Source organism: Molothrus aeneus, unplaced genomic scaffold, assembly GCF_037042795.1.
Source record: "Molothrus aeneus isolate 106 unplaced genomic scaffold, BPBGC_Maene_1.0 scaffold_30, whole genome shotgun sequence".
NCBI lineage: Eukaryota > Metazoa > Chordata > Aves > Passeriformes > Icteridae > Molothrus > Molothrus aeneus.
In genome coordinates, this window is record NW_027098964.1 from 2,121,324 (window position 1) to 2,133,763 (window position 12,440).

A 12,440-nucleotide genomic window follows, 5' to 3' on the forward strand; every position below is an offset into this window, starting at 1 on the left:
GGCGGACATGGGAGAAACCAAGTTCTGCCCCCAAACCCCAAATCCTCCTCCTAAACTCCCAAAATTTTCCCCTCAATTCCCAAATTCTGCCCCCAGATCCTCAAATCTTTCTTCCAACCCCCAAATACTGCCCCCAAACCTCAAAAACCTCCCCCCAAATCCTCCACCCAATCCCCAAATTCTGCCCCCTGGCCTCCCAAAATCCTTCCTCCAAACCCCAAATTTGGCCCCCAGACCCCCCAAAATCCTTCCCCGTGCCCCCACCCTCCCCCCCCCAAATTCCAGGACGAGTCCCAGCTGCAGCACAGCAAAACCTTTTATTGTTTAGAAAATAATTTTAGAAACAAACTGGGGGGGGGAGGCAGCACCCCCAAAATAACACAGACCCCCAGTGGGGGGAGGGGGGGGACACCCCAATTTAACACTAACGGGGTGGGGGAGGGGGGGGCACCTCAAATGAGTCCCCAAAATCCCACCCCGTGCTGGGGGGAGGGGCAGGAGGAGACCCCCCCACCCCCCCCCAGCTGGTTGTGGGGTTTTGGGGTGATGGGGGAGGGGTGGCACCACGGGACCCCCACCCCTGGAGGAGTTCTGAGGGGGGTGGCAGCACCGGTTTGGGGGTCCCAGGGGTGTGGGGGTGGGACCGGGGAGTGTTTTGGGGTCTCCAAAGCTGGTTCTGGGGTCCCTGGGTGGATTTTGGGGTCCCCAGGATGGTTTTGGGGTTCCCCGGAGCTGCCTTTGGGCTCCCTGGGCTGGTTTTGGGGTCCTCAGGATGGTTTTGGGCTCCCCGGGCTGGTTTTGGGGTCCGTGAAGAAATCAGGGGGTCCCCAGGATGGTTTTGGGGAGCCCCCAACCTCTCCAAAAGGGGTCCCTGGCAGCAGCTGGAACTCCCCCGGAGTTTGGGGAATTTGGGGGTGCAGGGATGGGATGTGGGGTACAGGGATGGGATTTGTGGGTACAGGGATGGGATTTGGGGTACAGGAAGGATATTTGGGGTGCAGGGAGCTCAGTTGAGCTGCAGGGCTGGTGTGAGGGGCTCAGGGAGCGGCTGGGGGTGTCAGCTTCGAGGAGGGGGCTCAGAGGAGGGGGCTTGGGTGCTGTTTTTGGGGAAGGGGCTCAGAGGAGGGGCCCTGGGTGCTGTTTTTGGGGAGGGGGCTCAGAGGAGGGGCCCTGGGTGCTGTTTTTGGGGAGGGGGCTCAGAGGAGGGGCCCTGGGTGCTGTTTTTGGGGAGGGGGCTCAGAGGAGGGGCCCTGGGTGCTGTTTTTGGGGAGGGGGCTCAGAGGAGGGCCCTGGGTGCTGTTTTTGGGGAGGGGGCTCAGAGGAGGGGCCCTGGGTGCTGTTTTGGGGAGGGGGCTCAGAGGAAGGCGTCGCACCACTCGCGCAGGCAGCCCGAGCAGTCCCGGCTCTGTTTGGCGTTGGCCCCGCACGTCTCCTTGAGCCACTCCCGGAACAGCTCCTCGTCCTTGCGCAGCACCAGGAACTGCCCCAGCACCACGTACGCCTGCCAGGAGGGGACAGGGAGGGGACAGCGGTGTCACCAGGGGCTGGGGATGGCACACAGGGTCCCCCTGTCCTTCCTGAGTGACCCCAAAGTGCTCCGGTCCTGCCCAAACAATCCCAAAGAGCTCCAGTCCCAGCCAAGCCCTGTGGCCACGGGAGATCCCCGTCCTTCCACAAACACCTGGAGGGGACAGTGAAGGGACAGCGGTGTCCCCAAGGTCCCCAATGTCCCCAGGTGTCCCCCCTGTCCCCAGTCCTACCTTGTCAAAGCCCTTCTCCTCCAGTTTCCTGCCCAGCACGTCCCCGATGCCGGCCAAGCTCCCCACGGGTTTGTCCCCCATCGGCTCCGCCACGAAGTCCCGGTGCTTCTGTGACGTCGAGGACATGGCGCCTGGGGACAGACAGGGGACACTGGGGACATTGAGGGGACACACAGACAGCTCAGGGGATACAGGGACAGCTCAGGGGGACACTGAGGGGACAGTGGGGGGAGCCTGAGGGGACATTGAGGGGACTCTGAGGGGACAGTGGGGGAACCCGGCGTGGACATTGAGGGGACAATGGGGGAACACAAAGGGGACATTGGGGGGATCCTGAGGGGACACCCCGGCCCGTCCCGCCCCTCCCGCCCCGTCCCGCCCCTCGGGCCGTTCTCGCCCCTCCCCTGCCCGCCCCTCCCGGCCCTCCCCGCCCCTCCATGTCCCCTCCCCGCCCCTCAATGTCCCCTCCCGGTCCCCTCCCGGTCCCCTCCCTGCCCCTCAATGTCCCCTCCCGGTCCCCTCCGTCCCCTCCCGCCCTCACCGTCCCGTCGAGCCGTTCCAACCGCCGCTCCCGCCTAAGCCTTCTGCCGCCGCGCACTGACGTCACATCCGGCGGCGCACTGTGTGACGACACTTCCGCTGGCGTGCGCCGGAAACAACCGAGAGGAAGCGCTCGGAGGCGCTCTGGGATCATAGAGACGAACCGGGGTCCTCCAAGGGCCTGCTGGGTCCGCCCAGGTGCGTGGGGACACCTGGAAATGGCTCCAGGTGCTGCCGGGAACACCGGGAATCCCTCCGGGATCATCCCCGAGCCTCTGAATTCCCGGCCAGCGGCTCCGGGGCTCTCCCAGGCTCCCACGCTCACCTGGGCGCCTCAAAATTCTCTCCCACCCCACCCCCTTCCCTCCATCCCAAAGGATTCCCCCGAGAAGATCCTCAAAGAGACCAAAAGAGGCCATTCCGGCCCAAAATCGGGGAAAAAAATGGGTTTTTTATTGAATTGATGGGAAATATTACAAATACAACAAGGCAGAACGTGGGGTAGAGAAACATGAGGATAAAAGATGGGATTTTGGGAAAAACTGGAGGTTTGGAATAGAAATAAAAGATTTAGGAGTGAAAAGGAGGGGATTTGGCATAAAGGAGGATTTGGTGGAAAAATATAAAAAATTGAGGGCAAAAAAAGAGATTTTGGAGGAAAATTCAAATTTGGGGGCACAAGGGAGGGAACTGGGAGAAAGGAGAGGAATTTCAGGGCAAAACGGGAGGATTTTGGGATAAAAAGTGGAATTTGGGGAGAAAATAACGGTGAAATTCGGAGAAAAGAAAAGGGTTTGGGGCAAAACTGGGAAATTTGGGATGGAAGGAGAAACTTAGGTTAAAAAAAGGGAATTTGGAGGCAAAAAACGGGAATTTGGGGGCAAAACCTGGGCATTTCCCCACCCATTATGCAAATTCCCGCCCAAAATGCAAATAAGGAAATAACTAATTTGAATAGAGGAGTGGTGTGACGATGACCACGCCCATATGCAAATGAGGTAAAGTCAAACCACGCCCCTCAACGCTTGAACGTCGGGGTGACGTTCAGGCCCCATTTTTTGGGGTAAAACCATTGGAATTCGGGGTTTTTCTGCTCTTCCTCGGGGGAAGGGGCTCAGCTCCATTTTGGGGGGGTCCCGAGCCCCCCTCAGGCCTCGTCCTCGCTCAGGAGCAGATTTGGGACCCCCCTGGAGATGGGGAAGCGCCGCCCCGAGTCCGGGCACTGCAGGGACCCCTCCAGCACCTCCACCTGTGGAATTGGGGGGAATAAAGGGAAAATTGGGGGGTCCTCGAGATTTGGGGAACCCCCCCCGAGGGGTTTTGGGGGTTTCAGGGGTTTTGAGGACCCCCCTGACCTCGAGCAGGACATGGTGGAGGCGCCGCAGGAATTCCTCGTCGGCCTCGTAGCCCGGGCTGGGCTCGGGGGGCAGCTCCGAGGGGCGCCCCAACTTTGGGGGGCACAGGAAAAGAGGAGAGGGAGGTCAGAGGGGAGCCCTGAGTGTCCCCCCAAGCCCGAAAAATGGGATGTCCCAAAGTAAGGAACCCTCGCAGTTGTGGGAGTGCCAAAAATGTCAGAGTTCAACCCAAATTTGGGAATTCCAAAATGTTCAGAGGAACCCCCCCCAAAAAGCCCCAAACCCGAGACCTCCCCCAAATCTGAGCCCCCCCAAACTGACCCCTCCCAAACCTCCCCCCTCCTTTAGTGCCCTCAAATTGCCCCCCCAGGACCCCCAAAATTGACCCCAAATCCCAAAAATCCTCCAAAAACCTCCTAAATTCCCCCCAGGACCCCCCAAAATCCCCCCTAAATTTCCCTCCCACCCTCAAAATCCCCCCAAATTCCTGCCCCAGGACCCCCAAAATTCTCCAAAATTCTTCCCAGATCCCCAAAATCTCCCACAAATTCTCCCCCAGGACCCCCCAAATCCTCCTCCAAACTCCCAAAATTCCCCCAAATTCTCCCCTGGACGCCCCAAATGGGCACTTCCCGACCCCCGCTGCCCCCCCATTCCTGATCCCCCCGTTCCCGTTCCCCCCCCTGGTTCCCGTTCCCGCTTCCCGGTCCCGTTCCCGTTTCCCGTTCCCGTTTCCCGTTCCCGGTTTCCCCGCCCCGCTCACGCTTTCCGCCGCCTCCCTGAGCGCGTCCCAGCGCAGCCGCGGCACCAACCGGGACACGAAGGCGGCGTTGAACGGCACCGGGCGGACGCGAACCTCGGCGGCCTGCGGGGACGGGGGGGGGGGTTAACGGGAGGGCACCGGAACCGCGGGGAACCGGGGCACGTAACGGGTGGAAATTGGGGGTTAATGGGAGTTTTAACGGCGGCGTTAACGGCGGAACGGGGGGAGTTACCGGCGGGGTTAACGGGGCTGGGGGGTCGGAACGGTTACCGGGGGGGGTTAACGGGAGGGAACGGGGTTAGGACGGGGATTAACGGGGGAATTACCGGCGGCTGGTGAGGGTGACGAGGGGATTAACGGGGGGATAACGGGGAGGAACCGGGCGGAGCCGAACCGCGGCGGGATGGGGGATCGGGGCGTTAACGGAGATGAACGAGGATAACGGGAACCGGGATGACGGGGAGGGATTGGGATAACGGGAACGGGGATAACGGGAACGAGTATAACGGAGGGGAACCGGGATAACGGGAGGGGACTGTGATAACAGGAACGGGGATAATGGGAAGGGAGGAACTGCGATAACGGGGAAGGTTAACGAGATGAACAAGCGGGAAACGGGGTCATTAACGGGAGGATTTAACGCGGGATTTATTGACGGTAACGGGACAAATTACCGGGCGTTCCTGGGGTTAATGGAGGAGCTACCGGGGGTAACGGGGGAGGTAACGGGAGGGATGGGAGGTGAATGAGGAGACACCGATTGGAATCACGGAACGGGGAGGAGCTGGGAACCGGTAACGGGGGCACCGCTAAGGCTCCGGTAACGGTTCCGGTAACGGCCAGAGGTGGCGGGGCCTTGCCGGGGGGCGGGAACCGCGGTGTCCCCGCCGCTCGCGGTGCCCCGGGGTCCCCCCGCCGTCCCCACCTCGATCCGGAGGGGGAATCCGCCCCCGGGCCGCAGCCCCGGCACGTGGGAGCTCAGCAGGTTGTGGGTCAGCAGCTTCATGGCGCCGCTTCCGCTTCCGGCGCGTCACTTCCGGCAAGAGGCGGTTACCGGGGCGACGAGGCGCGGCCTACCCGGAAATGGGCGTGGTCTCGCAGGGTGGGGTCCGCTTAAAGGCGCAAGGGCAAAAAAATTCATCTCAACCCCCAGGAGCTCCAAACCGGCCCCGAGACCCCTCAGGAACCCTGAGACCCCTCCCCAAACCCCTCAGGGACCCCCGAGACCCCTCCCAAAACCTTCAGGGCCCCCCCAAACCCTCCAGAGCTCCTGACAGGATTTGAGACCCCTCCCCAAAACCTCCCCAGCCCCACCCCTTTATTTTGGGGGTCCCCTATTCTCAGGGTCACCCCTGAGGCCCCAACTGGGGATCCCAGCCCAAATTTTGGGTGGATTTCCCCCATGTTTGGGGCCTTGGTTACCCCCTCAACAGCCCCAAGAGCGTCCTTGAGCTCCCAAATCCAACCCCCCTCATTTTGGGGTGTTGTGGGCCCCTCTTTGGGTTCCTCTGCCCCCACACATCCCCCTGGGAGCCCCAAATCCTCCCCCATATTTTGGCGTCTCTGAAACTCCCAAATCCTGGGGAGACCCTTGGACCCCCCAAGAACTGAAACAAACCCAAGGTCACAAATGCAATTCATTTATTCAGATTTGGCGGGGGACCCCAATACTCCCAGAAAACAAAGAAAAACCCCCAAAACTGAGCTGGGGAGAGAAAAAAAAAACCCAGAAAAAGACTTTGGGGGTGAGTGGTGGGGGGAGAAGGACAAGAACCCAAAAAATGACAGAGGGGAGATGAGTGTGGGACCCCCAAAGTGATGGTGTGCGAGAATGGTGAGGGACGGTGGTCAGGGCAGCTTTGGGGGAGTCAGGGCAGCTTTGGGGTGCTGACGGGGGGCCAAGGCAGCTTTGGGCTGCCCGGGCTCACTGGGGGCTGTAGGGGAAGCCCAGCAGCAGCCCCTGGTAGGGCCCCACCTTGAGCTCCTGCAGCTGCACCTGCGGCTCCCCGGGCTCCCCGGGGCCGGTGCTGAGGCGCAGCGTGGCCCACTCGGGCAGGGGGGGGTCCAGGGGGTCTCTCCTGGCCGAGAAGGGTTTGAGGGGGGCTCCGTGGGGGTTGAGCAGCAGCAGGAAGCGCTCGCTCTGGTCCCAGCGCCGCAGCAGCGCCACGGCCGAGCCCGCGGGCACCGCCAGCGCCTCCCCCAGCAGCAGCGAGCGCTCGTGGGCCCGCAGCGAGGCCAGCGCCGTGCACAGCTCCAGCTCCGGGGGCTGCAATCGGGGGGGCTGCGCTCAGGGGGGGCGGGACACCCCCAAATGCAGCCCCGAAAAGAGGGGGCGCTGGCCCTTTAAGGAGGCAGCGGGTGGTATTGCCCTTTTAAGACTGTTGCCCTTTTAAGGGCACATTACGCTTTCAAGACCACGTGACCCTTTTAAAGACACATTACATTTTAAAAATTGCATTGCCCTTTTAAGGGTGCATTGTCCTTTTAAAGACACATTGCCCTTTTAAATGTGTGCTGCCCTTTTAAGAGCCTGTTGCCCTTTTAAGGTTGCATTACCCTTTTAAAGGTGCATTGCCCTTTTAAGAATCTGTAGTGGTGCTATCATTTTGTGGGACCCACCCTAAGGCTCCGCCCACCTATGGGTGTGACCGAACCCCCCACCCCTTAAAAGCCATAAATGGACATTGAAGACCCACCCCCAAAGGGGAGGGGTCACTCTAAGCCACACCTCTTAAAAATAAACCACGCCCCATCCCATCAAGCACCACCCAGAGCTGATGTCAATCACAGCTCCAAGCCCCGCCCACCTCAGAGCCGTTCCCGCCTTTTTTCGGGTCCTCGATGGATTCCCACGGCATTGTTGGCAGCTGGGGGAAAAAACGGAGAAATTGGGGCAAAAAACGGAGAAATTGGGGCAAAAACCGGTAAAATTTGGGCTAAAACCCCAGCAAAACTGGGGCAAAAAATGGCAAACTTGGGGCACAGACCAGTGAAATTACAGCAAAACCCAGGGAAAATTTGGGTCAGGGCACCATCCCAAGCCCCTCCCCTGCACCCCCAAAAACCCCAAATCCCTCCCCAAACCCCCCCACAGTGCCCAGAGCTTCCCTCCAGCCCCCAAGTCGCACCTGCAGCCCCCAAAACCCCCCCAAATCCCTCCTCAGATCCCCCCAATGGATCCCAGCCCCCCAAATCCCCCCTGTAGCTCCCCCCCGGTACCTGTTGGTTTTTGGGGGGCCGGGGCAGCCCCAGCTCGTCGCCGTAGCTCAGCACGGGGGTCCCGGGGAGCCCCCAGAGCAGCAGCAGCTGCTGCAGCCTCAGGCTGGGGCTCACCCAGGACTCCCACGGGGACCCCACCTGTGGGACAGGCACCCCAAAACATGGCCGGGGGCAGCAGGGGCAGGAAGGTGGCACTGGGGGGAATTTGGGGGTCCCGGGGATGTTTGGGGGCTCATTTGGGGGGGTTTGGGGGTGGGGTGGGGTCAGGGGCGGTTTAGGGGTCCTGGGGAATGGGGGGGGGGGGGCAGTTGAGGGGTCCCTGGGGGGTTTGGGGGTGCCAGGGGTTTAGGGTTGGGGGGATTTGGGGCTCCTGAAGGGATTTTGGGGGTCCCAGAGAGGTTTTGGGGTCCCATTTGGGATTCCCAGCGGATGACGGCGTCTTGGGGGTCCCAGGGAGGTTTTGGAGCTCCTGAAGGGATTTTGGGGGGTCCCAGGGAGGTTTTGGGTTCCTATTTTTGATTCCCAGAGGATGGGGGGATTTGGGGTTCCTGAGAACATTTTGAGGGCTCCCAGGGACGTTTTGTGGTTCCTGATGGGATTTCAGGGTTCCCAGGGGGGTTTTGGGGTGCAGCACTCACGCTCCAGCCCAGCCCCACAGGGAGGTTTTAGGGGATCCTGGGGAGGTTTTGGATCTCCTGAAGGGATTTTGGGGTTCCCAGGGGGGTTTTGGGGTTCCCAGGGGGTTCTGGGGTGCAGCACTCACGCTCCAGCCCAGCCCCACGGAGGAGGAGTTGGAGCTGAGGAAGTCGAGCAGGTTCCTCACGGCGCCCTCGGGCGACTCCTGCTCCGCTCGCGGCTGCAGGGGCTGCAGGAAGGGCCCCAGGAGCAGGCGCAGCCCCCCCGGGACCTGGGGCAGCAGCCAGGGGTCCTGCAGGCGGGTGCCCCCCACCAGCACCCTGGAAACACAACAGGGGCACCCCAAAACCGGGACACGGTCAGGGGGCACCCCAAAATATGGGGGGGGGGGGGGGGGAAGGGAGGGGAGGAGCCAAAAAACGGGAAGGGAAAATCAGAGGAGCAACCAAAAAACGAGGAGGAAAAGGTCAAGGGAGCAGCCCGAAAATGGAAGAAAAAATGTCAGAGAAGCACCCCAAAAATGGGGGGGGGAAAGTAATGGAGAACCCCAAAAATGCAAGTAAAAAGATCAACAGAGCAGCCTAAAAACGGAAGAAAAAAGGTCAGAGGAGAACCCCAAAAATGAGGGGAGGAAAAGAGGAGCACCCCAAAAATGTGGAGGATAAGTCAGGGGAGAACCCCAATAACGAGGAGGGAAGAGTCAGGGAAGCAACCAAAAAATGGAGAGGAAAGTCAGGGGCGCACCCCAAAATTGAGAGGAGGAAAAGGAGAGCACCCCAAAATTGAGAGCAGGAAAAGGAGAGCACCCCAAAATTGAGAGCAGGAAAAGGAGAGCACCCCAAAATTGAGAGGAAGGCCAGGGGGGCACCCCCAGCACCCAAAACGGGAAGGAGCCCAAAGAAGTGGGGGCTCCATGAGGCAGAGGATGAGGAGAAGAAGAGATTTGGGGGGGTCAGGGAGTTTGGGGTGACATTGGGGTGACACAGGGGACACTTTTGGGGGGGTCAGGGAGTTTGGGGTGACACTGGGGACGTTTTTTGGGGGGTCAGGGAGTTTGGGGTGACACTGGGGACGTTTTTGGGGGTCAGACCTGGCCACGCCGCTGGGGCTCGGCTGCTGCTCCGTCAGGTTCCTCCACTCAGCCACCACCGAGGGCTGGGGGGACATGGGGGGATCACCCAGAGCCCCCCCAAAATCCCCCAGTTCTGCCCCAAAATTCCCCCCTCCCAATTCTACCCCAACCTCCCCCAGTTCTGCCCCAAAAAAACCTCCAATCCTCCCCCCAAAAAAACCCCAATCCTGCCCCAAATCCTGCCCTAAAAAATTCCCTCCAAACCTGCCCCAAATCCCCCAAATTCTGCCCTAAAAAATTCCCTCCAATCCTGCCCCAACCCCCCCCCCAAATTCTGCCCCAAATCCACCCCAAATCCTGCCCCAAAAAGCCCCAAATTCACCCCTAATCCTGCCCCCAAAACCCCCAAATCCTGCCCCAAAAAGCCCCAAATCCACCCCAAATCCTGCCCCAAAAAGCCCCAAATTCACCCCAAATCCTGCCCCAAAAAGCCCCAAATTCTGCCCCAAATCCACCCCAAATCCTGCCCCAAAAAGCCCCAAATTCTGCCCCAAATCCACCCCAAATCCTGCCCCAAAAAGCCCCAAATCCACCCCAAATTCTGCCCCAAAAAGCCCCAAATCCACCCCAAATCCTGCCCCCCTCACCGGGAGCTCCTCGATGCCATCCAGGAAGACCCCAGCAATGTCCTGCTTCAGCCAATGGCTCAGGGCAGCCTGGGGGGGCACAGGGGGGGTCAGGGGGGTCCCCCAAATCCCCCACCCCCCCCCCCAGGGCCCCCCCAGACCCACCTGGACCCGCTGGTGCACGTTGGGGTCCTTGGCTGCGTCCCCCCAGACCCGATCCCCAGCGGGGTTTGGGGTCAGGTCCAGAATCACCTTCAGTCCTGGGGGGGAGAAAATGGGGGGGTCAGGGCACCCCCAAACCCCCCCAGCACCACAGACACCCCCCATCGTTATGGGGGATCCCCTTTTGGGGGGTTCCTCCAATCACCCAACCCTGGGAACCCCCAAATTCAGACCCCCCCTCCTCAATTTTGGGGCTCCCCCCCAATTCTGTGGGGTCCCTCCCCCCTCCTCTGCTTTTCCCCATATCCAACATTTCCCCCCAAATTTTGGGGTTTCTCTCAGTGCATCCCCCTCCCTCAATTGTGGACCCCCCCAGTTTTGGGGTCCCCCCCAGCCCCACCTTTGTCCTTGGCTGCCTGCAGGAGGGCGCTGAAGTCCTGCATGGTGCCCAGGTCTGGGTCCAGCTCCTCCAGGGGGGGGATCAGATCCTCGGGGCGTTTTTGGGGGGCCACGGGGCCCAGCACCAGCCCCCCCACCTGCAGCTTCTCCTTCAGGTACCCCAAACGCTTCTCCACACCTGCACAAGGGGGTGAACCCCAAATCTGACCCCACAGCACAACCCCAAAATCCTCCCAGGAGCACCAAAGAGATCCCAAACACTGCTGGGGACCCCAAAATCCCAACCCTGAGAGCCCAAAATCCCAACCCAGGGGTCCCAAAAATTCCTCAAGGATCCCAGAATCATCCCAGAATTGGGGGAAAGTCCCAAGTCCCAGAATTGGGGGAAAGATGTCCAAGATTTCGGGGACCCCTAAAACTTTGGAGATCCTGGAACCCCCCCTAAAGTAGAGGTGGGGACCCTCTAAACCCCCCTAAAACCCCCATGGGACCCCCCAGCCATCCTTTGGGATCCTTCCACCCCTCCGGGGACCCTGTAAACCCCCCCAAACCCCCATGGGACCCCCCCCAGACCCCTCCTCACCTTTCAGATCGCCCCCAAAAGCCTTTGGGGGGGCCCTGTAGAGCGCCCCGAGCTCCCACCAGGCTTTGGCAGGCAGGGGCTGGCACCGGGGGGCCTGGGCCACGATGGCGGCAGCGGCGCCCAACATCCCGAGCCAGCCCCCCCAGAAGAGCACGAGCAGCACCAGGCGGGCCCGGGCCCAGAGCGGCGTCCCCGCCTCCCTCAGCAGCTCCTCCTTGCCCAGCCCCGTGAATTTGGGGCTCCCCGAAGCCCCCGGGCCCCCCAGAGCCGCCTCCTCCTCTTCCTCGGGGGGGATCTTCATCACCAGCCCGTTCTTCTCCCCGCCCGGAGCAGCGGCCGGCGCTGGGGAGGGGTCGCGGTGGGGAGGGGGAGGCTGAGGGGGGGAGCCGGGCTCGGGCTCGGCCGCCGCCGCCATCGGCTCCTTCTCGGCCTCCAGCGCCGACAGCTCCAGCTCGCGGGGCGGGGACTCGGGATCCATCTGGGGAAAAGAGCACGAAATCCTCAGGGGTCGCCTCAAAACCGCTCAGGGATTGCCCCAAAAACCTTCGGGGATCGCCCCAAAAACCTTCGGGGGTCGCCCCAAAAACCCTTCAGGGGATCAGCCCAAAACCTTCAGGGATCGCCCCAAAAACCCTTCAGGGATCGCCCCAAAAGAATTTGGGCGGGGTTGAACTTTCACCCCAAAGAGCCTCAAGGGGCAATCTTTGAACCCCGACTTTGCCCCTGGATGGGAAAGGCTCTTAAAAGAGACCCAGGCGTGCTCCCCACACCCCAAAAACTCCTCAATGCCTTTCTAGAAATCCCTTGGTCAAGCTAAAAGGTTCTTGTAGGGGTTTTAAGCTCCTCTTGAGCATCCAACACCACCCTGGGGGCCCCAAATCCCTCACAGGACGCCCCAAAATCCTTCCAGGCCTCGGGGCCCTCCCCAGGCCCTCCTTGAACAACCTTGGAGGGGATCTCGAGCCCTTCGCGCACACCCAAAGAACCCCTCCGGACACCCCGAAATTCTCACGGGGACCCCAAATTTGTTTTTGTCCCCCAGAAATTCCCCCAGAGCCCCCCAGGGCGGGCGGTACCTTCGCCGAGTCCTCGTGACGGGCGCGAGGGGCTCGGCGGCGCCTTTTATATTCCGCGATAACCACGCCTACTTTGAGGTGGTCACGCCTTCAGCCCCGCCCCCCGGCGCCGCCAAGGCGCCCGCACCGGGCGGATCAAAGAGCACGAGGCGGGGGAGGGGCCGGAAGCGCCCCGGGGCGAACGGGGCGGGACAGAGCCCCGGAGGGCGCGTTTTGGAGTCGGTGATTCGCACCACGGCTCAGCGGGAC

The 12,440-nt window shown here is 61.2% G+C and overlaps 3 protein-coding genes across 3 annotated transcripts; all 3 read right to left on the minus strand.

Annotated features, from left to right (window-relative positions):
• Window positions 1–298: 298 nt before the first annotated feature.
• Window positions 299–2,403, minus strand: BANF1 (BAF nuclear assembly factor 1). Its single transcript, XM_066570772.1, has 3 exons — window positions 2,302–2,403; window positions 1,761–1,891; window positions 299–1,501 (listed from the first exon to the last, which is right to left on the minus strand). Exons 2-3 carry the CDS (start codon window positions 1,884–1,886, stop codon window positions 1,355–1,357), a joined length of 273 nt encoding a protein of 90 aa, XP_066426869.1. The 5' UTR covers window positions 1,887–1,891; window positions 2,302–2,403; the 3' UTR covers window positions 299–1,354.
• A 328-nt stretch (window positions 2,404–2,731) lies between these two features.
• TRMT112 (tRNA methyltransferase activator subunit 11-2) lies at window positions 2,732–5,462 on the minus strand. Its single transcript, XM_066570766.1, has 4 exons — window positions 5,344–5,462; window positions 4,419–4,520; window positions 3,656–3,748; window positions 2,732–3,549 (listed from the first exon to the last, which is right to left on the minus strand). Exons 1-4 carry the CDS (start codon window positions 5,422–5,424, stop codon window positions 3,448–3,450), a joined length of 378 nt encoding a protein of 125 aa, XP_066426863.1. The 5' UTR covers window positions 5,425–5,462; the 3' UTR covers window positions 2,732–3,447.
• A 580-nt stretch (window positions 5,463–6,042) lies between these two features.
• On the minus strand, window positions 6,043–12,212 carry SLC3A2 (solute carrier family 3 member 2). Its single transcript, XM_066570656.1, has 10 exons — window positions 12,192–12,212; window positions 11,116–11,593; window positions 10,534–10,710; window positions 10,137–10,231; window positions 9,993–10,061; window positions 9,364–9,428; window positions 8,401–8,593; window positions 7,638–7,775; window positions 7,226–7,285; window positions 6,043–6,684 (listed from the first exon to the last, which is right to left on the minus strand). The coding sequence occupies exons 2-10, from the start codon at window positions 11,591–11,593 to the stop codon at window positions 6,343–6,345; spliced, it is 1,617 nt and encodes a 538-aa protein (XP_066426753.1). The 5' UTR covers window positions 12,192–12,212; the 3' UTR covers window positions 6,043–6,342.
• Between the last annotated feature and the right edge of the window lie 228 nt (window positions 12,213–12,440).